Genomic DNA, 24,084 nt, shown 5'->3' on the forward strand with positions numbered 1-24,084 from the left:
GCCTCAACAAGATCTCTTTTATTACCTATCACTGGAAGACATACAAAGGACGACTTCTGTTACACCTCAGATAACACAGTGAGATACAAAACTACAATATAGTAGTTGGGAGTTTATAATGGTAGTTACGAAAGAATGACTCACCTCTCTAAGTTTAAAACAACTCATTTTCTCTAGAAAGCAGAACAACTTTTGGCTACAGGTCAACAAAAACTTCCTGCAGATAACTGGGTGTTCACATACTACCTATGTGCCTACCTGCCAGCTGCCAGTGGAAATAGTTTTGCTGGAAATCTGCCTATGTGGTATTTGGCCGCTAAACTGTCTCGCTCAGCAAGTCCGTGTCTCCCCTCGTTGCAGAGTTAAGCGTGCATCAGAAAACAGACCCTTAGCAGAAAACTGCAGGAATCTCCGCAGTCCTTCCAGCGGTGGCTGTAACAAGGGGCTCAGCATATGGCTTGCTTTATTGCTAGCAATAAAGCTCCGGTTTTTTCCTCAGTCGAACAGCGGCACTGAGCCATGAGTTCTGCGTCTGAAGAAAGGGGGGAACTAAGAGGTTGCCCTGCCCGCTCCAAAGCGGGAAGGGAAGACGCTGTGTTCTAGGCCTCTTGTCAAAGGCTTAACCTTCGATTTAGCCCACGGGCCGGGGCCGGATTCAGCTGCCCAAGCGCCCAGCTGTCGGAGGGGAAGCCCCTCCCGACTCTGAAACCGCGCCCTGCCCTCGGCGGCCCGCTCCCCCGCCAGGTGCGAGGCGGTGGCAGGGAGCGCTGCGCATGCGCGGCGGGCGGGCGGGGTCAGGGCGGGCTGCGGGCGGTGGCCCGCGGGGGCGGGGCTATGCAAACGAGCAATCGCGCGGATGCGCTTCTGAAAGGCCCCTGCCGGGGGGACCGAAAGGACCCGGGACCGCGCCGGGCATGCGCATGGGCCACGAGCCTCGCACAGTGCCGCTATTGGCTCCCCGCCGCGTCTCGGCGGGCGGAAGCGGAAGTGGATGAGTGTGCGCTCATTTCCGGTGAGTGGGCGCGCGGGTTGATTCGTTCTGCCCGGGTGACTCGGTCGCCGCCGCCGCTGCTGTTCGGAAATGGCGGGTGAGTTCCCGGGCCTGGTCCGCCCTGCGCCGTCCGCCTGTGCTCCGAGGGCTGACAGGGCCCGCCCCGCCACCCCGATCGCGGAGGCGGGCGGCGCCTTGGCCGCTTGGGGGAACAGGTCTGGGCGCTGCCGGAGGCTCTCCGTGAGGGGGAGTGGGGCCCCGGGGGCGGTCGACACCGTTCCCCTCGGCTGGGCTCTTTCGGAAGCTGGCAGGGCCCCGGTGCCGCCTGCGCGTGGGAGCGCTGTGGCCGGGACGTGGGGCAAGGAAGCGGAGCGTGAGCTCGGGACGGCCGTGGCGGGACCAGCGGGCGGGGATGCCGGCGAGGGCTGACCGCGGTGAGCTCGGACGACGGGGGAGCCGGGTGCCTGGGTGGGGAGCGGGGCTAACATTCTACCCCCCTCTTGCTATGTTTCTGCTGCTGCTGGGCAGGCAGGCATCCTCGGGCTCCTGGTCCCCACGCCTAGTAGTGGTAAGGCAGCGTGTGCCTCCATGTCCACTAGTTTACTGGGGGGGGCGTCGAGGAGAAATCAAAAACCCAAATTTGTTTTTGCTTAAAGTTTACTATCTAATGTTAGAGGAAGAACTTTCTAATGAGGCTTCTGGAATGAAAGGATGGGGGTGGGTTTGTAAAACACTTGAAAAATACCATGACACATGTCTTCTGTGCTGGATTATGCTTTGAAAAACAGACTAGATACAATTTGTTATTTGCTTCCGCATCCGGTCTGGAAGAGAAGTGGTAACTAGATAATTGCTGGTGGTATACATGCCACTGTAGTTCATGAACACCTGGTTATGAGAATGACTTAATACAAACACTTGAAATGCCCTGAAACATGTTACTTAACATGTTTTTTAAAAGAAACATCTGTTAGACTGAATTCTTAATTTCTATTTACAGCTTTTAAGTATGTTTTATTGGTAACGAATTAGAACATTTAAATATTTTTATTGTCATGCCCTTCATTCTCAGAAACTAAAAAGAGAGGTACTTGTGGTCTGTGTTCTAGTTCTTGTTTCTAGTTCCAGAAAACTGTGAGAGAGAAATCTCTGTATTCCTTTTATACATTGTAGCATATTGTAGGTTTTTTTACCTACTTGTTCAGTATTTTTGGTGGGTTTGTGATGTGTGATTTTTCTGGGTTTAAGAACCCTTTTTTAAATACGTTCCTTGAATAATAGTGACGCATAGATTGTACACCTCTTAACTTTTAAAAAAAAATCTTTTTCTTCAGGACTTACTGCTATGGAGAAGAAGCTGGCTGAGTACAAGTGTAATACAAATGAAGCAATTCAGCTGAAACTAGGTAATGTCACTTCTTAAATACTGTGCATTTGATACTGGAATATTTTAGTACCTTCTTAAGAAACTTCCTTACACTTAAATCCACCCAGGTCTTAATATGTACTTATTAATGTGAATATACAAACACAAGAATAGGAATATATAGTCTAATTTTGCTGAGAGTACTGCAATTAAAATACAGCTATGGAAATTCAGTCTTGTCTTTGCATAATAATGTCAGCAGCAATTTATTAGCCTGTTACCAGAGTGCATTGGAATTACATCTTGTCTTATTTTCTTCAAGTGTTCACTATGTTCTTTTAGTTTCCCTTTTCTTCTCTAAGCTTATTCTGTGGTACAGTCTTAAGTATATGTCATCTTCATGGTGACCATAGTAACAGAACTCATTTCTTCAGGCTTACAAATATCTAATAATATATAATATATTTTTTAACATCTTTCCCTCTGCTCTTTCTTTGGAGGGGGATCAAGAAAGAAGACTGAAAAGTGTTGTTGGGTTGGGTTTTTTGCTGCCCTTCCCCTCCCCCGCCAACATCTGGATTACACAAGACATTTTTAATGAAAATTGTTTAAAAGCTGAACAGAAAAAATGTCACTCTTTCAAGACCTGTTTATTGTTCTCTATAGCTAATTTGCTTACTAGGACACCCAGAATACAGGCTGGATTACTGAACTCTTGGTGGACTTGCTTATGTCTCAAACTTACATGCAGCAGTAATAACTTGGAAGAATAAGGCATAGCGGTCTTCAGCAATTTGTTCCCTTGAGCAGTACAAATACCATAATTTATTAAGAAAATAAAAGTAATGAACCTGTTAAGCACTTTTCAGAACTAGTACTAGCAATCTGTTCTGTATGGTGTCGTAGCATTTTTAATACACAATCACCTTTGGCTTGTGAACCAAAATGTCATTATAACCAAAATGCTTAAGTCTTTAAGCCACTGTAATTGTGAAGTATTTTTCTTGCTCTTAAATACTGTTTCAAATAATGGTTTTATGACTAGATCTAACATTTTATTTTTCTCTTCCACTTTTCTAAAACCAAAGGAAAGAATGAGAGATAATGACATCTGAGTGAATTTGTCTAGAAATCTGAGGAGCTGCTATACCAGGTTTCAGGGAGACTGCTAGAGGGTTTTTCATCAAGATACCCATTGCCCATCTTGGCTAATATTTTTAGTTTCCTTTTTTATTTCGGAGAATGTAGGTGCTACACATACAGATTATATTAAGAGAAAAGATGAGAAGCTACAAAGTGGTACCATTAAAAAAAAAAAAAGAAAAGCATGTATTTCCCACGTGCATATAAAAGCAGTCATACACTAGCCTCTTCAGGGTCCTGATTTCTTCTTCTTCCATGGTGACAATTCAGAATTGCTCTTTGGTTTTCGTTTTGTTTCTTTTTTGTTGTTTTTATTTTTTTAACATTGCTACTTTGCCTCAAATCTGTTGCTGTCTGAATTAAACCTGAGAAGACAAGAGCAACCATTCTCTTGCTTTTGAGAGGGCCAAACTCTTATCTTGTCACTAGAACACTCATAATTTGTATTTTTCTCTTTGAGTAATTCCTTTCTAATATTATCAGAAAAAAAACTTTTTTCTCATCTCTGCTTTTATGGAGTAAAGCAGCAATGAAGCTGTAGTTCAATATTCCACATGCTTTAAAAAAAAAAAGCTTTAATAGCAGTATTAACTCCTACAACATTGCATGCTCATGCTAATGCAATATTGACTCATTCAACATTAAAAATGTGTAACTGTTGTCTTGAGCTACCTGTGCCTCATTAATGTGGCTGAACTGTCACTTTAATGCCCAAGTTAAGAGTTATCCCTTCTAATTTTAGGTAACTTTTTTAACTGCAAATACACAGAGGATGTTTGGGAATCAAGTATCTCAGTCATCTAAAATTTTTCCTAGAAAATCCTACTTTAATCTCTAATTTCATCCACTAATCATAAATCATATATTTCATGATGAAAGAACTCCTGTCACAATTACGGTGGAGCAACTGCTGTAACTCCATAAGCATGAATAAAATGCTTGTTCGGTAAGTTCCTGAGTTTGAGTAGATGCCATTATAGCAAATATTTTTACACTACCAGAAAAGACCTTGTTTAATACTAGGCTTTGAGGAAAAGTAAACAGTCAGGGAAAAAAACATCAGTAATTATTTTGGTAATATTGGTACAAGTACCAGTATCCTATTGGTGCAACTGTTTTGTATGTATCTGTGCTGATTCTCCAAAACTGACATGAACATAAATGCCCATAAACATTTCTTTCCATTCATCACTCCATGAAAACCCCCTACAGTGGAGTGTTCTCACCTGCATGTAGGAGAAGAATGGCAGAATGAGAAGGCAGCGCTGGTTACGTGATCCGTCTAGCTTACTGTGGGAATATCCAGCTGGGCAGTGTCCTCATTGTTCAAGATGAAGTTAAAGGCAGTAACTTTCAGGAGATATATACATGAAATGTCTACACATATACATCTGTGTCTATTTCTCAGTTTTATTCTGCTAAATGATACGTTCTCCTTAGATCAAATAACATGCATCTAAATGGCACAAGATGTCTTTATTTTGTTTGTATGCCAGCCTAATGTAGATAGGTTCATAACTGAATTTGTCTGACTCTAGTCAAAGAATGCATTAACATCTAGCTTGGCATCTGTGGGTAAACAAACTGAAGCTGATGATTTGGTCATGCTCTTTTCTTTCTTTTTTTTTTTTTTTTTTTTTCTCCTCAGTTCGCTTTCCTGAGGATTTGGAGGATGACAACACAACATTTAATCCAGAATATAGCCATCAAGTGTTTGGAGACGAGTAAGTTAAAGTATCAAGAGTCAAATTAATAGGTCTGGAAGGGGAAAGTTGCTTCCAAATTGTAAGAAAACAAGAAATCCTGCTATACCAAGCTACTTTAAATGATGCAGCAATACCTCACTTTTATGACTGTATAGTTAAATAGTGGCCTTGGTGCCTAGCTCGTAGAGTTTGAGCCTGTAGTCATTTTATACATTTTTAAGGTAGATTAGCAGAGAATGAACTACCTGATTTTGTAGTCAGAATTACTTGTTTAAATGTGTTCATGGCATTTTTCTAAGGAAAATTAGGAAAGAATTATCAATACTTGCTAATAGCTTTCACAGTAATGTGTACTAAAAAAAAATATCTAGCAACAGTACATCAATTTATTTTTTACTGCTACGTGGGATTTTTAGTGAACAAAACACAGAAGTCAAGTTAACTTAAGTCAAGTCAACTTAAACTCATATTGGTGGCTGTTCTAGATCGTTGAATGCTAACTGTATTGAATTCGGGCGTTTATTTTCTCTAATGTGTAACTGTAACCAGTTAGACATGCAGGGGATACAGAAACTATAGAAAAGTATTGTTTCTTTTTTTTCCAAGTATGCTGAATTTCATTAATATTGTAGAGAAGTTAGCCACTATGTTCCTAGTGTTAAAGTGTCATTTAATATTTTCAGTAGAGTGATATTCAACAATCTGGCCATAGTTTAAAAAAACCCAAACCACCACAAAAAAAAAACCAAACCCAAACCATTAAGGAAAATCCACATGCATGTATCTGGACTTCTTGAAGTAGTCGAGTTTCTTAATTTCCAGTTCCTTTAAAAAGCATTCTACATACTCTGAGTAGGATGAACTACCTATATCAATTGTAATAAAATTAGTTACACCATTACATATCTACTGCAGCTATCATTGACAATAATTATACTTGAGTAATGGGAGAACTCTCCAATCTGTCAGTATAACTAACAAGCAAATTCTAGTTCTGGCACTTATACTTCAAATTTTAAATTATAAATGTGCTACCATAAAAGAAAAATACCAGTAAAAAAATTTTAACTATACATTAAAATAACAAAAAAAGGAAGCTGTTTCTTTGAACTTTACCATTTTCTGCAGTTCAGTTTTTTGCCTGAAAAGAAATTCTCTGTACTTCACAACAGTATAGTGTTTATGTTCAGGCAACTCATATTTTCAAAGTGTAAAAAAAGCTTTTGTATTCCATACCTTTTTTTGCATTTACTTGTTCTAGTTACATTTGATAAGTATACAGAAACTGTCCACCGAAAACGCTCTTATTGCTATGACTGGTTATCTATCTGTTTTATACAGTATAAATCACAGTAGTGTATTCCAAAATATTATACTAGACTGCAAAGTAAGTTTTAATAAATGTTGTTGATCAATTAATATAAATAAACGTTAATGAGTTTAAGGTATTGAGAAACATAAATGCACTATTAGCTGTTTCAGGTCTTGAGCTGTCACAGTAAGTGCACAGACACTGCCTTACTGAGTTCAGGAACATGTTACATTTCTCCACTAGAGGAGCAAAATAACTAGTAGAAATAGTGTAAGGCATTATCTCTGTCTAGATACTGTACATCCAGTTTGATTCCCTTTTTCTATTAGGAAGCTTAGTATACCTCACTGGGAAAGACGATGTGAACTTCAAAGCTTATTAAATGAAAGCTCTGTGATGTGAATGTTTTGCTGTGAAACTTTGTATAGAGTTCCTGATTTCTCTTTTCTTCCTCCTCAGTGAAGTTGCCTTTGGCTACAAGGGACTGAAGATCCTCTTGTACTATATCGCTGGTAACCTGTCGACGCTCTTCCGCATCGAATATACGTCTAAAGTTAATGAAAAGTTTGACTGTGTGGAGGTAAAGACAGAACCAGACCTGCACTTAAAATACTATTGAGAAGGTTTAGTTGCGATACGGACAAGAATGCTAGGTTTAGTAATTGCCCACCCAAACATGATTTACAGTAAAAGCAAACAAACAAAGCTTCCTTTGTTGCGAAGCTGAAAAAAGCTTTGAACTTCATCTATACTTTTTCCCATTGTTCCACCTTTGACTGCACTACCATCAGAACTGTGTCAAACAGTACAGTCAAACATGAGGTGCTGTCATGGTTTAACCCCAGTTGGCAACTAAGCACCACACAGCTGGTTGCTCACCCCCACCTCCCGCACCGGTGGGATGGGGGAGAGAATTGGGAAAAAAAAGTAAAACTGGGGGTGTGTGTGTGTGTGTGTGTGAGATAAAGGCAGTTTAATAGGACAGCAGAGGAAGATAAAGTGATAATAATGATGATGATAAAAGAATATACAAAGCAAGTGATGCACAATGCAATTGCTGACCAATGCCTAGCTGGTCCCTGAGCAGCGATCACTGCCCCCTGGCCAACTCCCCCCAGTTTATATACTGAGCATGACATCATATGGTATGGAATATCTCTTTGGCCAGTTTGGGTCAGCTGTCCTGGCTCTGTCCCCTCCCAGCTTCTTGTGCACCTGGCAGAGCATGGGAAGCTGAACAAGTCCTTGCCTAGTGTAAGCACTACTTGGCAACAACTAAACCATCAGTGTGTTATCAGCATTATTCTTATACTAAGTCCAAACCACAGCACTATGCCAGCTACTAGGAAGAAAATTAACTCTATCCCAGCTGAAACCTGGGCAGTGCTAATACCAAGGCCAGTTCCACAAAAAACCACAATTGAGCAAGTCTGTGTTTTCATATTAACTGTCTCCTGTAACAGGAGGAGGACTAGCATTGGTGGTTTTTTTATATTGAACAAAATTCAGTAAGAAGGAAAAGGAGGTTTCTGTAAACACTGCATAAGGTAGGATACTTGACTGTGTCTCTTTAAATGGTAAATGTGGAGAACATGTAAGGCAGAAATGATATTAGAAACTTCTGATTGGGTATCATGTGTGCTTTACGTCTCACTTAAAGGAATACAATAATACAGTTACCTGCAGGATGTTTTGTTTGGTTTGGGGTTTTTTTTTACTTTTTTCTCTGTTTGCCTATAAGCTTTTCCAAGCTTATAGAACACTTGTAGAAAAGCTTTTTTTAATCCTTCTGCCTATATGCTCTCAGAATATTTTTGAGATAATCCCACAAAAGCAAAGCTAATCATTTTTTTCAGCCAGCTGAAGAAGGGTATATGGAACTTACAAATAGGAATAAAATATCTTCTTAACCATTTTTTTTAACTGTTAAATACTTTTGTAAGTACCTATACAGTTACTTAGAAAAACTCAATTTTTCAGAGTGGTCTCTCATGCATTAAGAAAACTTAATATCATCTGAGTTTTACTTAGTTATAAGGAAGAAAAAATTGAGTTGATCTCTTACCAAAAGAGCTATTGATATGCTTATTGATGACTCTTTGTAATCCTCTGTAGTGTGAAATGGCTATACATTTGCACTGAATTCAAATTGCTCTGCCTGAGAAAAGCTTTTTTTAAAAAAAAAAAAGTAAACATCTTTATGACTTCAAGCTCTATTTTAAGTTCCTAATTTCAAATTTATCTGAGTTTATTTAAATATGTTCAAGAAAAGGCCTATTCTAAACAAAAAAATGCTGGAATTACTTTGTTAAATGGATTTTAAAGATTTGCCCTTCCTTGTCCTGAAGTTGTATTAGAATATACTTAGTTCAACAGCCTATGTGCCTGGACATGTCTGAAATACTTTTGAGGCTAGGGCAACATATCTTAGGAGTGAAAGGTCATGCTCTTCAATCTTTAGAAGGTTTTTAGAAATAAGGAAAAAAGGAAAGCCTGTTGGCAAAGTAGTAATCATTAAAATAAAACAGTCCAAGTTTTTCTCAATATAATTTCAAAATCATGTCACAACAGGAATCCACACTGTAGCACCTTTTTACTCACATTCTATTTTCTGTACAAATAACAAAGCCACTTTACTTTTCTGGGGATATGAGCAAGGTAAACAAGGTCTGTCTTGCCCTGAGCACACTCTCTGACTTTTTTGATCACTCAATCCTTGCTTCTTTCAAGCCCTGCTTCATCTACTGAATGATTCCTCCAATTACTTTAGGGTTGAGATGGGGACAAAAAAAGATTATCTTTTTGAGCGAGGCTTCTGTATACTTTCCAGACTGAATCGGAACAGTGTGGTAGCTTACCCTGGGCTTCCTTTGGATATTGTTAACACTGTGCATCCAAATAGGCTGCTCATATGGCTATATCTAAACCTTAGTAGGAAAAAAGATATGGTAGTCATCAGTCTTGTTCTGCATTTGTATTTGCCACTAGTTTAACTGCCTTAAGATATGGAAACATTTGCAGAGGTTAAAAACATAAGCTGTCATTACAGCAGAGTGTTAATTTAAATGCATATTTACACTTACTCTTCTAAGTTAACTGGTTGCTGATCTCAGCTCCTTCAGGATAATCATACTAAGATGTGGACTATTGCTGTATGTGACAGGTAATCTTTGTGTTGTGAATAGGTGGTGTTTAGGAAAGGACAGCAGTCTCTGCCTTTAACATAACTGGTTACAGGTGAGAAGTTAGTTTTAATGCTCTGCAAAGTTGTTCACAGCTTAGGATTTTGTATGTAAATACCCACACAAGCCCATTCAACAGCAATTGGTTTTATTCTGTGATACTAAGTTTGGTTCCATTATTGCTAAAGCAGCTGCTACAATCTCTGCTATGGACTGACAGAAATATTCCTCCCAATACCCCTATTTTTTTTTCTCCAAGATCTTTTCAAACATGAGGAAAAAGATAAGATCCTGAAATGTCAAGAGCCAGTCATATTTATGCATCTTAATGTCATCTCCCTGAAGATGAATACAAACCCTGTTAGTGGGGAAGGCTCAGCAAAGTATGATCATGTTTTGAATGGAAGTTGGCACTTCATTTAGTGAAAATGGACAGGATTTATCCCTTGGGTGGAATTGATTCTTTCAAATATCTGAGGAGAGGCTGCTTTCTTCTAGTGTAAATATTAATAGCATTGACCTCCAAATTGCTTGCTGCTTTGAGATTTGCAGCTGTTCAAGTATCTTCCTTTTCATCTGGATTTTATGATGGGGTGGGGGAAAGTATTTCAGTAAGCTCTGAAACAGTCTTTACTATAAATGTATTTATCTTGCTTTGCAGCTGGTCTAATACATTTGGTTTACACAAAAGTTAATGAAGAAGTGAAATTTTAATATTGGGCATCCTTGTTTGAAGTAATACTACTGATCACTCCATTGCTGCCCACTGGAATTAATACATATAACTGTTAGAGAAATTAAGTTTTCAAATATGTTTCTGTAATTATTTTAAATGAAGCCACTTTGAAACAGCATCTACATGGTATGCAAATGTCATAACTGCCTGTTAGTACAAGAATAATCTCTATTCTAAAATTATCCAGAGTTATATGGAATGTATAAAGAGACGCTGCCCACTTGAGTAGTTCTACTACAAATCAAGCTTAGTTACAAGCCTATACCAAATTCCCCATCATCACCTCACATGATTCTGATTATGAAGGTAATACATTACAGGCAGTACTTGCATGAACCATAAGCTCAACAACTCTTGGCTGGCTTAATTCAGGTTTTTGAATGCTTCATTGTAAGTGGCTTTGCTGATGTTTAACGCTGCTGCAGCAGTCAACTGGATTGTTTTTCTGAACAGAAACTTGTGTGTCACCATGTACATCTGTGCCAATTGAGAAGATATGAGTGCCTTGCTCTGATAAAAGAAATGAATCTCTGCCAATATCAAAATAGTACACAAGGGAAAGGCAGTGAACAAGTTTTTGGTAACTCCTTGGATTATGAGCACCTCAGAGAGAAGTGTTTGGAAAGTGCCTACTATATAATGTGTGTTTCCATTAAAAAGTACAAGTGTTAATGAAACAAATTATTTGTGTGCTACTGATATTTCTAGCTTCCAGTATTCCAGGACTTACTAACTGAAAATTGGATCACTTAAACTTATGCTACCACTCAAACTGGAGATTCTGGGATTTCCTTTGTCAGAAAGGGAGATCTTGTTAACCCTAAAAGTAACTGAAGAATATAGCTTATTTTCTTAAATTATGTCAGGCCCCATTTCAAGGCGAGAGAACTTTTAGGAGGCAGTAGGTGAAAATATGTTGTGGTCATATAGAACTAAGAAGGATTATCTACTGCTTTATCTACTAAGCCTCTGTTCTCATGATTTAATTCTTTCTATTTTATGGAAAATGATTTTTCTGTGGTGGCAGTCAGTGATGGATGCGTTCATTATCTTATATGCTTTCAGCAGGTGAAAGTTTGTCTCCCTTATCACTAATGAAGAAACTTAAAAACATGAGAGCAAAATTACTTAAACGTTATTTATGTAGTACTTCATACTGCATATTCACCCTTTTTAGATATCTTCCACATAGTCTGAGTTATTGAACTGATGCTTGGAAGTCGCGTTTTAATTCTAGATTTTTTTTTGCATATACTTTTTCAGATATATAAAATGAAAGTGGGTGCAGATTCTTAGTTGCTGTTTCATACACCTTTGTCAGCAGTGCAGACTTAAGATTTGTGTAAACAATGTACTCGCACAGTTTAAAAAAAAAACCCAGCATTTCTACAATGTGTTCCATACAAATACTTTTTCTTTATGTAATTCATTGATTCTGAAAAAAATGGCTGATTTTGCATAATGCAGTTAAATCAGTAAGTATAAAGAAAATGTTTAACTAATATTGCTTTAAGAAGGATAGCAAAGGTGCCAATAAATGCATCTCCTTTGTTTTGAGAATGAAATGGATGTAAAGATTGTACGCATTTTAACTGGGTTCTTACACCAAGTATTGTAGAGCTATATTTTAACTGCTTAATAGCTCTCTCTACAAATATAAATATAAATGTTGGTAGTACCAAACCATTAAGAATAAAACTTGTTTGTGCTGAGCTACATCCATTTTTCTCTACACTAAAAATGTAACTGAATGATAAAGTGCTATTCATTTGCAGGTGCATTGCTTCTACTTAAGGGACTATAGCTGAAAGGACAGGAATTAGTAGCATGTTGTATTAGCCTTTTGTAGTGTATTTTGTTCTGAGCATCTTAATTTCCCTGTTTTGAATGCTAAGTAGCAAGGGTCTTGGTTTTGAACTAATACCCATCATGCATGTAAACGGTGTGAAAGAGCTGCTTAGTAAGTTAACACAAAGTGTTCTTGTGTCAGTCCTTGTGGAAATAGATACAATACAAACATTACAGCTGAACTCACGGCAAACTCCATTAAGTAAAAACCTGGATTCATTGTCCAGAGGAAAGTTTGAATTGAATGTAAGCTCATTTTGTTGAATGTAATGTCAGGCTTTTAGGGGTTGTATTGAGGAGTACGGTTTTGTTAAGTTGAGACCAATTCATTAAGTTTTATTGCCTGGTGAGAAGCAGTAATACGTTATTGTGGAACTTCATCAAATATTCATGGTTAAAAAGAAGTAGTAAATGTATTCAATCAAGTGGTCTTTTTGGGGTCTGAAAAGGATTATGAAGTCTGCTCAGCTGATAGTCTCTAACTTTCACTTTGGTTATCTGAAAAGAGTAATTTTAATCTCTGAATTTAATTTTGGTGTCAGAATATTTCTTCTTCCCCAGTATTGTTAGACTATAGGTCAGATTTGCTGACAGTATCCTTAAATTACATTTTTATTATTTTATGTCAAACTTTGTTTTCAAAATGTTGTTTGATTTGAATGCAGGATGTTGTCTTCCAAGTTTGTAATGTGTTTTGCAGCTGATCCTATAGGCAGGCATTTCAAGCAGGGAGACATAAGAATGCAAGAGTGTGCTAGCTGTCACTTTCCTGTTTGGGAGCTACCATTTTTGGTCTTTGTCGCTTTTCCTCCACTTAGTTCTGTGCCACCTAATACCTCTTGTAAGCTGCTTGTTTGGGAACATGAGTTCCACAAGACTGTGTAGCATAGTCTTGGAGAATTGCTGGCTGGAAAGTCTTAGCTTCTGAATATGCTGCACTTTCAGAATAGCTATCAACACTCTTAGGTTTTACTTGGACAAATGTAACAATCTTTAAACGTAAAAATGTTCATGAACTTCTGTAACTATGAGCTTTTTGATGCTTGCAGTGGCTGCATTGTGACCTTTCTGGATCTCATCAGTGCGGCTCCTGTACTTGCTGCTGGAAGGTCACTACTGAACAACAGGAACACTTTCTTTTTCTTTGTTATTTTTTTCTTTTTTTAATTATTGTTAGGCCATAGCACCTCTTTTATATTCATTTCTTAGAGCACAATAGTGACATCAGTACTGTCTTTTTCTAATCTTCCACTGATCCTGCCTCCTTTTGTAATCTCCAGGCAGATGATGTTGAAAGTAAAATTAGAGAAATCATTCCTCCTGGTTTTTGCACAAACACAGATGACTTTGTGTCTCTGCTGGAGAAGGAGGTCAACTTCAGGCCCTTTGGAATGCTGCTGCACACATATTCTGTCCATAATGAGGAAGCTGGCGAAGATATAACATATCAGATATACAAGGTAGGAAAAATAAGTGAAACTTCTGCTTTTGAGCAACCAAATTAAAGTTTGTTTTGCAGTGCTGCGCTTTCAGCAATGTTTCAACTATAGTATATAAATACTATCATTTTACCAGTTTATTAATAATTATGAACATACTTTTTCTGTATTGGAGAATTTAATTAGTTTTTGCATATTTTTTTCCTCTTACATCTGTGATAGGTTTCACCTGACTTCTCCTGGCTTTTTCCCTAGGCCGACATGACATGTCCAGGCTTTCGAGAATATCATGAAAGGCTTCAGACGTTCTTGATGTGGTTTATTGAAACTGCTAGCTTTATTGATGTAGATGATGAAAGATGGAACTACTTTCTAGTGTAAGTACAGTTCTAAAGCAACAGTGGACCTTATTACCTCCACAAAGCCTGCATTTTAATTGTGGCTGGCCAATTATTGGAGCAGTATAATGATATTTTTCCCAGGAAAGAAAAACCATTGTTTATGAGGCTTGAGTTTTCCTCCATTATGCTTTGGGAAACCTTGAGAATAGAGCTGAATTAAATGCTGTTGTCCGTTAGAGCCCTGAATGTAGGCTTAAACAGTAAAATGAGCTTTGCCTGTGTTTTCTTTTACTTGCCACCTATTCATCTTTATAATAGGCAAGTGCACTGAAGTGCTGTAAAGAGGCCTGATTTATCCAAGTTGCTGCACACCAATTAAGTGAATTGTACATTCAGAACATAGCAGGTGTACCCATTGGGCCCTCACAGAGTAGCTTGCTGACACTGAAAATTCAGTTGGAGAATGGAAAAGAAAATGGACACTGCATGGGAGCGCGACTGTAATTGACCTGCTTGGCTTTCTGTTTTATCTGCAGATTTGAGAAGTATAATAAGGATGGAGCTACGCTCTTTGCGACCGTAGGCTACATGACAGTCTATAATTACTATGTGTACCCAGACAAAACCCGGCCACGTGTAAGGTAATTGGCGGCGTAACTCGTGCCTTGCCTTTTATTTCAGAAGAGGGAACTGCTGAAGTTCCCAATACTTGTTTATAATGGTGTTGATTTGTTTAAAAAAATCCCCATTATTGGCTGGCTATGCACTGATTTATTTCATTGTTCCCTTCTTGAAGCAGAGGGAATCTCAAATAAGTTTTGAATACTTAGCAATTTTAAGACTCTGTTAAAAGTTATATTTTAACATGAGGATTGCTACACATACTTTAATCTAAAATGAAATACCGTTTCATTTCTAAGGCTTTACCTTATAATGTTTGCAAATGCATGCATTTAAACTGAAAATACATTCCTCTGTCTGCAGCCAGATGCTGATCTTGCCACCATTCCAAGGAGAAGGCCATGGTGCGCAGCTTCTTGAAACAGTTCATAGATATTATATGTCTTCTCCTACAGTACTTGATATAACAGGTTTGTGTTAAATTTTTAACTCAGTTCACCTGTTTAATAAGCAACTTGCAGCATTCAGAGGTTGTTAGCCTGCAAACTAACTTTCAAGTTCATTTGTCAGAATTAAATGGCCTTTTGAAGATTTAGCTTCAGTTGAGTTCAGGATTAATAGTACCCTGGTTTATAGAAGAACTGTATATAATGTAGCTCCTTAAATCCTTTACTTAGAGAACAGCACACCAGGAAAATTCAATCCCTAGCATGAACGGATTACCAGCTAATTAGCCATTTTATTGTGAGATACACAGCTGAGTTTGCCAAGAGATCAAGCTTTGTCAAATTCCTTGTTCAACTTACTCCTATTAGCCAAAACTGAAAATCAGGATGGGGGGCGGGGGGGACCCAAACTAAAATAGCATATTAGTACTAGTGTGCAAGCTAAAATTTTAAAGACAGTAAAAATCTGTAGAGAATTTGTGCTCCAGGAGCAGGTATTGCTGGCTGAAGACATCCATGATATTAGAGATGTGTGCACAAATACCTAAAAATAAAAAATTATCAAGGAAATGGCAGAGGGGGGAAAAGGGTGTATGTGCATAAAAAATGTAGCATGAAAAACAGCTACAAACATGACATCTGTCCTGTGGTTTCAAGTCCAGTATAGGAAGAAATGCAGTTCAAACACATGGTTTGACCATTCAGTTCTAGGTGCTATCTCAGACCACATCTTAGTTAGGAATAACTCCCCCATTCTAATTAAAATACAATAGAACATTTGCTTTCATAATGCATTGCTACAGGTTAATCCTAACATAAAGTAATCCACCTCATAATTTTAATCCAGTTCATAGGAACCTAAGGAAGTATAACTTCGTTTATGCAACAGGAAATCATGTGCATCATGCATTTACTTTTTTTTCCCTTTTAATAGTACAAAACTTTACATAGCTTTTATAGCTGAGGGTAAACAAAGTCTTAACGTGGTACTGCATAAATCATGTGACATGTTCATGGCTCAGTGCCTTAAATGCAGGGTTGTAGCAAACAGTAAATGTGCCCTAAAATAGGTCTTCATTTCTTTACGGAATAAAGCAGCAGAAAGCTTGCAATATTCTATGGCACTCAAGTTATTGAAATTAAGGCTTTTACAAAATCATTTATTGTTCTTTTTGAGGGGAAAATCAGGCTGGACAATCTTGATATGGCCAGGATATTTAGTTATGTAGCATCTAAAATTGTGAAGTAAAGCCTTTAACCTTTCTAAAAAGAGGAAATGAAGATCTACTTAACTTCTTTGAAAGAGCTAATGGGTTTTGGAACTCCAAAGTAATTCTTTTAACATTTATAGCAAATACTTTGTTCTGCTTATAACTTGTCATCCTAACTGACAAAGTGAAATGTATGCTGATGGTGCTTACTGTACAGAAACTGCCTCATCTTTCTTTTAACTCATCTGAGCAAAAAGGAATGGAATCAATTAATTTTAGTACAGCTTCTCCAATCTCTTTTGCAGAATAAGCGCTATAGACTTGCCATACAAGATGAGGCCACTTATGCGCAAAACATTTTAACTGATACAATCATCATACGCATTCTCCAACCCAAAAAATAAATTGGCAGTTGTGCAGTGCTGCATGTACACAGCAAAAACTTCTATCCCAGTCCTTCCTCTTGGTAACTTATTAGCTTTTCATTGTCCTTAAACTGCAAATTTCAACTGTTTACAGTGGTCCCCAAAACTAAAGAAAAACACAGCTGGGATATAAGCTGTTCAGCAATGAATTCCACAGTGCTAGTCCATGGAAAAATGAGTGTTGGGTGTAACATGACCCTGCTACTTATTTGTAGTAAGCCTGTCTAAACAATTAAGTAAGGAAGAAAGAAATATATTCACAACATTGTAAGCATTTTCCTTCTGCATGGTTCATAAGTGGGAACAAAGTTGTATAGGGGACCATGTTGATGTTCACCAAAGCTAGTTCTCAACTTTGGTGTGTTTTCTAAAGCAACAGTTTTGATAGTTATGCTGCCACTTTAAGCAAAATGGAAGTAACTTGAAATTGTGATCAGCTTTTGCTTAGGTCCTTCCAGCCTTTTAATTTTAGAGAAGCTTGTCCTTTGGGTCCTTGTACCTTTCCCTGTCTTCCTTGCTAACAAAGACTGTAACTCATGGTCAATATGTGTCTTGGGCTAGTTTAGTTGTATGCAGTAGGATATTTTCACCAGTCTTTTTCCACATAGTTTGTGTTCTAGTAGTTCTACCACTCTGCCAAATACAGAATAGATGGAACATACAAGAAAAAGGGTTTATACATAGAGTTAATTTCCTTTTCCCAAGGAGTTAAATTGGGTTAAACATGTATATTGTCAGTCTCTTAGAAATGCATATATAATACTGTACAGTACTGCATACACAAAATACTAAAGTTTTTCTTTCTGCAGTCTCTTTAATGTCTACTGTCAAACACCTAAAACTTTGATAGCAGTGCTTACGATTAAGCACAGTTGTTTATATACTGATGAATACTGTATCTGCTTTTGTTTTCCATAGTTCTTTGTAATTACATAGCAGAGATGAGGAAACAAGTAATGCTGATATTAACTACATGCTTTTTTGATTCTTTCTAGCTGAAGATCCATCTGAAAACTATGTGAAGCTAAGAGACTTTGTTCTTGTAAAGCTCTGTCAAGATTTGCTTTGCTTTTCCCCAGGAAAGCTAATGCAAGGTTTCACTCAAGAAATGGTGATGGAAGCTCAACAAAAACTGAAAATAAATAAGGTATTAAATCAGAACAGTTGTAGTTGGACATAACTAGTAGAATAACGATTTAAACACAGAGGTGGAGACTTGGAATTTACACATTCTGGCTTATTTCAACAGATTTTTAGGATGTATCTGGAAGGGAGATACCTTGCTTGTGGGTTTAGATGAATGCTTTTTTTACCTGCTAATTCTGTTGATGTAGCAGAATTTGACATGGTTTCCATTTCTTTCAAGTATATTTATACAAACAACAAGTGTTGTTTTGGGAATGCAAAACACTAAAGTATCAAACAACTGCTACTAAGGCAGCTCTAAACACTTGGAGAACTAAACAGTTAAATTGAACAATTACATTTGTTGGTAATCTCCTCAGTGAATGATTAAACTCATTAGTGAGTAGGGTAGTGAAAAGGCAGAGCTGCTTAATTAAAAATGTATTTGAATGTGGTTTAATGAAAACTTTGAGGGATGAGGGGTGTGAAGCCATATTCAAATGTGTTTATGAAAATGGACGAGCTTGTATAAGGAAACTACATCTGCAGCCTTCTATGTCTGGTATCTTAAACCTGAAAGGATAACTAAGTTGGTTTGGGTTTTTTTAACAGTATCTGAACATGTGCTAGTGTAGCAGACAAACCATCCTATTTTTGTTCTGTTGCTCAACAAAATAATACTCAGTCTTAAGTTCTGTTTTCATAGAGAGGCAACAGTTAATAGTAATATAGTAGCAAAACAATTGTTTTTATTTTCTTCCCAGATGTGATACTAGCTGATCCTGGTTCCAAAAGCACTTCAGTTTCTCCATTTGCTAATTCTTTAATTTTCTTCCCTAGTAAACAGAAAACTTTAAATATTGTTGTTTCATTCTCATATTTAGAAGTTCCAGGGAGCCTTGTGAAGGGCAGTAGGTATATGGAGATTATTAAAATTAGCAAAGTAGATACTGTTTAGTAAAATATTGCTTAATGTCACTCTAGTTCCACTCCTGTTCTTTGAAGTATTTTTGGACTCTGGCTTCTGGACTTTCTGCTGCTCACTTTACAGCAGGTCCTTGAAGCATCTCTACAGCTGGTGTAACACTTTGAGAGATCATACACAAGCTACATGGAAGAAAATGATTTTGAGGGGAAAACCAAGAATGCTTATTCATTTAACACACCAGATAGGATAAGTTGGACAGACGCTTTGTCCATGCCTCTGACTGTCTTCTGATAAGCTGAGGAACTACTCTTAACATTTCAGTATTTCTCCACTTTGAGTTCTGTTGAGTGACCTCTTTATTCAGATATGGTTTTTATTCTCCTTTCTGTTCATTAGCAACACACAAGACGAGTTTATGAAATTCTCCGATTGCGCGCAACAGATATGGGTGATGCAGAACAGTCCAGAAGCTATCGGTTGGACGTTAAAAGAAGACTGATTGGCCCCTATAAGGTGTATATGACTTAAGTATCATTTAATACTTATTTCAAGGCTAATTATACTTGATTTTACTTTCATTTCCATAAATGTAGTTGATGCCAATTATGTTGCCAATCAACTACTATTAGTTATGCAGTGTTCAAGTGACACGTATACAGATGCAGAGAACATTCACACATAGCAGTGCTGAAGATCCAGTGTTTGGCTCCTGACTGTTTCCTGCCCAATTCCAGCAGGAAGTTACTACTAAGCTTATGTTATCTAGCTACAAGTGGCATTATGCCCAGGGAGGCTTAAGGAGAAAAGGTGTCAATTTCTTGAAGAGGTTAAAAATATCTTAGAAAAGCCAAAAATTTCAAGAGAGGTAAATAGGTAGATTACGTATAGGCAATTAGGTATAGTTTAGATTCCTGTTGTACTTGCTAGGTCTTTACAAAACAGCTTGCTAGAAGTAATCTAGCATGTCAGCATGAACTCCATGCAGATGGAATATAAAATAATTTCAGCAGTAAAGTTTAAGTACTAAACTAGTCTAAAGTAACTTTCTTCGTTCCTATTAAGTATGCTTCTCAGGATCTTCAATATAGTTGGTCCATGTTGTATAAACTGACCTTTTGAGATACAGATTACAAAAAAAAAAAATTTCTAGTTGCTAATGGCATCAGTCTTTGTATTAAGAGTCAAAAGACCACAAATAAATCTAGGTTTATTGCTATAACTAGCATGTTAGTTAGTCTCTTCAATTAAGTATTTGCTAAGCAAACCAAAACCCTGTTGGAAAAGTTTCATGAAGTGTAAGTACCACCTTGATTAGCTTGCAAGCCTTCCTAAAGCGGCACTTACCCTGTTATACCAAAATAGCAAAACTTTGATTGTACTCATGTTGTACTTAGGGGGGCTATTAGCAGAAATGAGAACCCAGCATTGTATTAAATACTTGCCTGATCTGGAGATAATACCATGTCATGCTGAGTGGCAGGACCTTGATCAAAACACTTTCTGTTCTCTTTCATGAGTGTCTTGTCTCATTTGCTAAATTTCACTCAGTGTCCACTACAAATAAGGCCATGATTTTTCAGCTAACGGGACTGTTAGATGGTTTCAGTTCATTCACTCAGCACTGAAGTCCTGTGGGGGAAATCCAGAATTCCATAAGCAGCTTCAATTCCAGTGCTTCTAGCAATTGTTTCCAGTTCAGTCTTTGCATGCAATAAATGCATTAATAATGAATGGCTTTTGTATTGCTAGGTGTACAATATTGCTACTTCAGAATATCGCATTTTTAATTTTTCAGTTATTTCAATGAGGATTCAAAAGAATCCTTAAAGCAGCCAACATGCTTTCCTTGGTTTTTAAGCTTCATGTCCTGAAGTACATCCATCTTGTTTATGGTAGTTCTACCTAGTAAACAGCTCACTTGTGCACTCATTTTAAACAATGTTTCCAATAAATTTTAGTCATGGTGCTGTTTTCAAAAACTTTTCAGAACTGTGATTAGACTTATTTTTAATATATATAGTAATTTGGAGGGAGGGAGCAAATTTTAATAAAGAATCAGGAATATTACTGCATACTCTAATGCTGCTATCTTTTTTTTCATGTAAAGCACTTGATAGCTTCATTTGAACAGTGCTCTACAGATGTAGAATAATTCTAAATTGCCACTACCTTAATTTAGTAAAAATGATATTGCATCTTACGGCTATTTCCTGGCTAACAGTAGCAGAAATAAAACTCTATGCAGAAACGCCAGATAAAAAAGCTTGTAATACATCTATTTGCCTTGAAGTCTTCACATTAGCAAGGAGGCTGTGGCTAAAAATACAGAGATTTTTATGTATATGGCATCACTAGATTGGAATGACTGATACGGCCAACTACGTTGCTCTCGGTATAAGTACTACTAATACAGGAAATAAAAGATTTGGTATCTTAGTGAACAGGGCATCACTCTAAGGTAGTTCAGAGGCTGAGCAGCTTGTGAAATTTCAGTTTCACTGTGGCTTCTCCATTTCTGAAGAACTTTGCTTTTTATGCTCATTTGTGGGCTGTGCTGCTAGACCTGTCTCCTTGATCATGTCTTTGTTCTTCATGTCATCCCTTTTGGAAGTAAACACCACTGCTGTACTGCTTTTATTAATCATAATACTTTGTTCAGGTTTGCTGCTTGAACAAAACATACTTTTCTGCCCAGCCCAATAACTTGCTCCCAAAGAATCCTCTTGAAACTGCCCGGGCAAAATGTCACTGATGGCAGGTTTCAGAATCTTGTGTATCTGGATATGCTGGTAGTGTATTTGGAGGGAAATGGGAAAAACTGATTATCTGAAACATGCAGAGGGAGTTTGCTTTTTACCTGGAATCCGAACTTAGAGATGACCTAAAGCTACAGTATCAGACGTAATGGGCATTTAAAGCTGGCAACTTTTTTCAGAGCTAATATTTATAATCTTAACAGATATTCCTGTTAATTAAGCAGACTTTGAATTACTTCTAGAATAAGGAGGTTTTAGTTTTTCTGCTGACATCAGCTTGCTCTGAAGATACTCATCTCTTTTTTCATTTGGGCAACTCATCACATGTTTTGAGTATCTTACTCATTCTGACTAGATAGAGCTAACATGAATCTAAAATTTGAACAGCTATGCTGCTTTTGACATCCTTCCTACAAGGAAATGTTTCTTGATTATTGGCCAGAAATGTGCTTGGAGGCCTCATCAGGACTCAGATACAGAACTTCCTTTTCTGAACTCAACTTTGCCTATTTGTGGGATATTATCAAAGTTTTTCTGATCTTACTCATTTACAGTTTACTGTGGTCTCCACTCCCTCCTCCTGGCCCTCAACATCAATCATAGAAAGAAAAAAAATTTTCCTTTGGGAGATAAGTGTAAAATTAAATACAGTACAGAAGGGCTTTGATTTTGAGACTGATGGCAGAAGTAGAATTGTTTGGGAAAATTTTGTTGGTTTAACAAACTCTATGATTCCATAGGCACTGCAAAGACTTATTGATAAGATGCCAGGCACACATAATGCATATATTTATTTTTTTAATGAAATGTTGAGTGACATTCCGCTTTTACAAAGTGAGGGAAGACTGAAGAATGGAAAGTAACTAAGGAACTGAGCAGTTAAGAAGTAGGTATCGGCTGTATAAAATATATTTGGGGAAAGGAAAAACACCTCAAAATACTTTTGTATTTAAGAAACAGGTAAAAATATCACATATGTGACACAGCAAGGGGAACTCCTCATCTTCTTGCTGTACAAATATGTTTATGCTTGTAAATAATCTTACTGCATTTCAATGCTGTTACTCCTAATCCCTGGTAACTTTTGAATAATTTGTTACAATTCCTGAAATATTTTCTGTGTACAGGAGGCTTAAAATTAATTTTTGATAGTCAATTATGGGGAAATTAGTTGGCTGAACAGCCACATAATGGGACACCAGTATGATTAATGTCAGCATAGAACTAAATACCGTGGTCAATTTTCTACAGTCTAGGTTTTCACGCCATACATCATCAGTAGTAGAGTACCATTAGACCTAATATATTTGGTTAAGGAAAAAACTCTGAAATCATTTTTCACTTCATTGGTAATACAGAAACTGTGAGGCTTTAACAGAAACGATGTCCTAATCAAACACTGTTACTGTTGTTCTTAGGATTAGGGGGACATCCTAAAGAGCTAGATACTGAAATTGAATAAATTTAATGAAATACCATATTCTTGATGATTATTGGTTGTGTTCAAACTACTATTTGTTTGATTGCTTAGAAAAAGCAGAGAGAACTTGCCAAGATGAGAAGGTGTCTAAGACCAGAGGAGCTGACGAATCAGTTGAACCAAATAGACCTAAACATGCAACACGAACAGTTAGAAGAGAGCTTCCAACAACTTGTTTCAGATTACCGAAGAGTCCTAGAACGACTTGCACAAGCATGAGGATCCTGCCTGTACAGGAAACTTGCAAATTTCTGTACAGTGTTGTAAAGCACATCCTTAATTGCCACTTAACTGCAAAAAAACTCATGTGACGTTTTAATCACATTAAAGGTGACTTGTGTTTCTGTGCATTTTGAATATTTTCTATTTTTGTGTTGTAGATTTTTAAATGTTGTACTTTAGGTTTGGGGGCACTTATTGCTGAAATAAACAATGTAGATTCTCAGATACAGTATCACTTCAATTGTATGAACTTTCTTTTACCTTTCTGTTTTGCCTCAAGACTTGATAGATAACTTGCTATTCAGGTAATACATAAATCTATGCAATACAAATATTGCATCTCTCTCAAATTTCTCCTAACTCAATCCTCCTTGGGCTGTTCTACTTGGATTCTGCTGTACTGTGTGGGGCCTGTGCGCTCTTCAGTTTAATGTCATATGAGCAGGTTATAAGACTGGCTCTGTGGTCTGGCTGGCTTGCTTTTTCTGTACAGGCTCTTTACCCTTTCTTAAAAGTGGATCCTGCTCCCATAAGCTATGGGACCAATTCTACTTAAGCCTCTAAAGCGTCTTGAGCATATTCTTTTTCAAACCCCCAAGTTTGCAGGTTCATGATTTCAGGAAAATACCTCACAGCTGGGGAAACAGCCAAGACTTTGTAAGGACTCTGAAAGCATTTCTACTTTAGCTAATGTAAGAAGTATACAAATCTGTAGGAAGCAAGTGCCTTTACATAGTGCTTTTATATAGTTCCTTGACTCTATTCTGCTATCCATTACTTCTCCGGCTTGAGGTCCTCCTGTCTCT

The 24,084-nt window shown here is 37.6% G+C and overlaps 1 protein-coding gene across 1 annotated transcript; it reads left to right on the forward strand.

The window, feature by feature from the left end:
• The first annotated feature begins 1,069 nt into the window (after positions 1 to 1,069).
• Positions 1,070 to 23,336, forward strand: HAT1 (histone acetyltransferase 1). Its single transcript, XM_075710161.1, has 11 exons — positions 1,070 to 1,088; positions 2,326 to 2,397; positions 5,149 to 5,224; positions 6,978 to 7,098; positions 13,565 to 13,744; positions 13,979 to 14,100; positions 14,601 to 14,705; positions 15,049 to 15,155; positions 17,763 to 17,914; positions 19,217 to 19,333; positions 23,108 to 23,336. Exons 1-11 carry the CDS (start codon positions 1,082 to 1,084, stop codon positions 23,273 to 23,275), a joined length of 1,227 nt encoding a protein of 408 aa, XP_075566276.1. The 5' UTR covers positions 1,070 to 1,081; the 3' UTR covers positions 23,276 to 23,336.
• Positions 23,337 to 24,084: the final 748 nt, after the last annotated feature.

This window comes from Pelecanus crispus, chromosome 5 (genome assembly GCF_030463565.1).
Source record: "Pelecanus crispus isolate bPelCri1 chromosome 5, bPelCri1.pri, whole genome shotgun sequence".
NCBI classification, from domain to species: domain Eukaryota; kingdom Metazoa; phylum Chordata; class Aves; order Pelecaniformes; family Pelecanidae; genus Pelecanus; species Pelecanus crispus.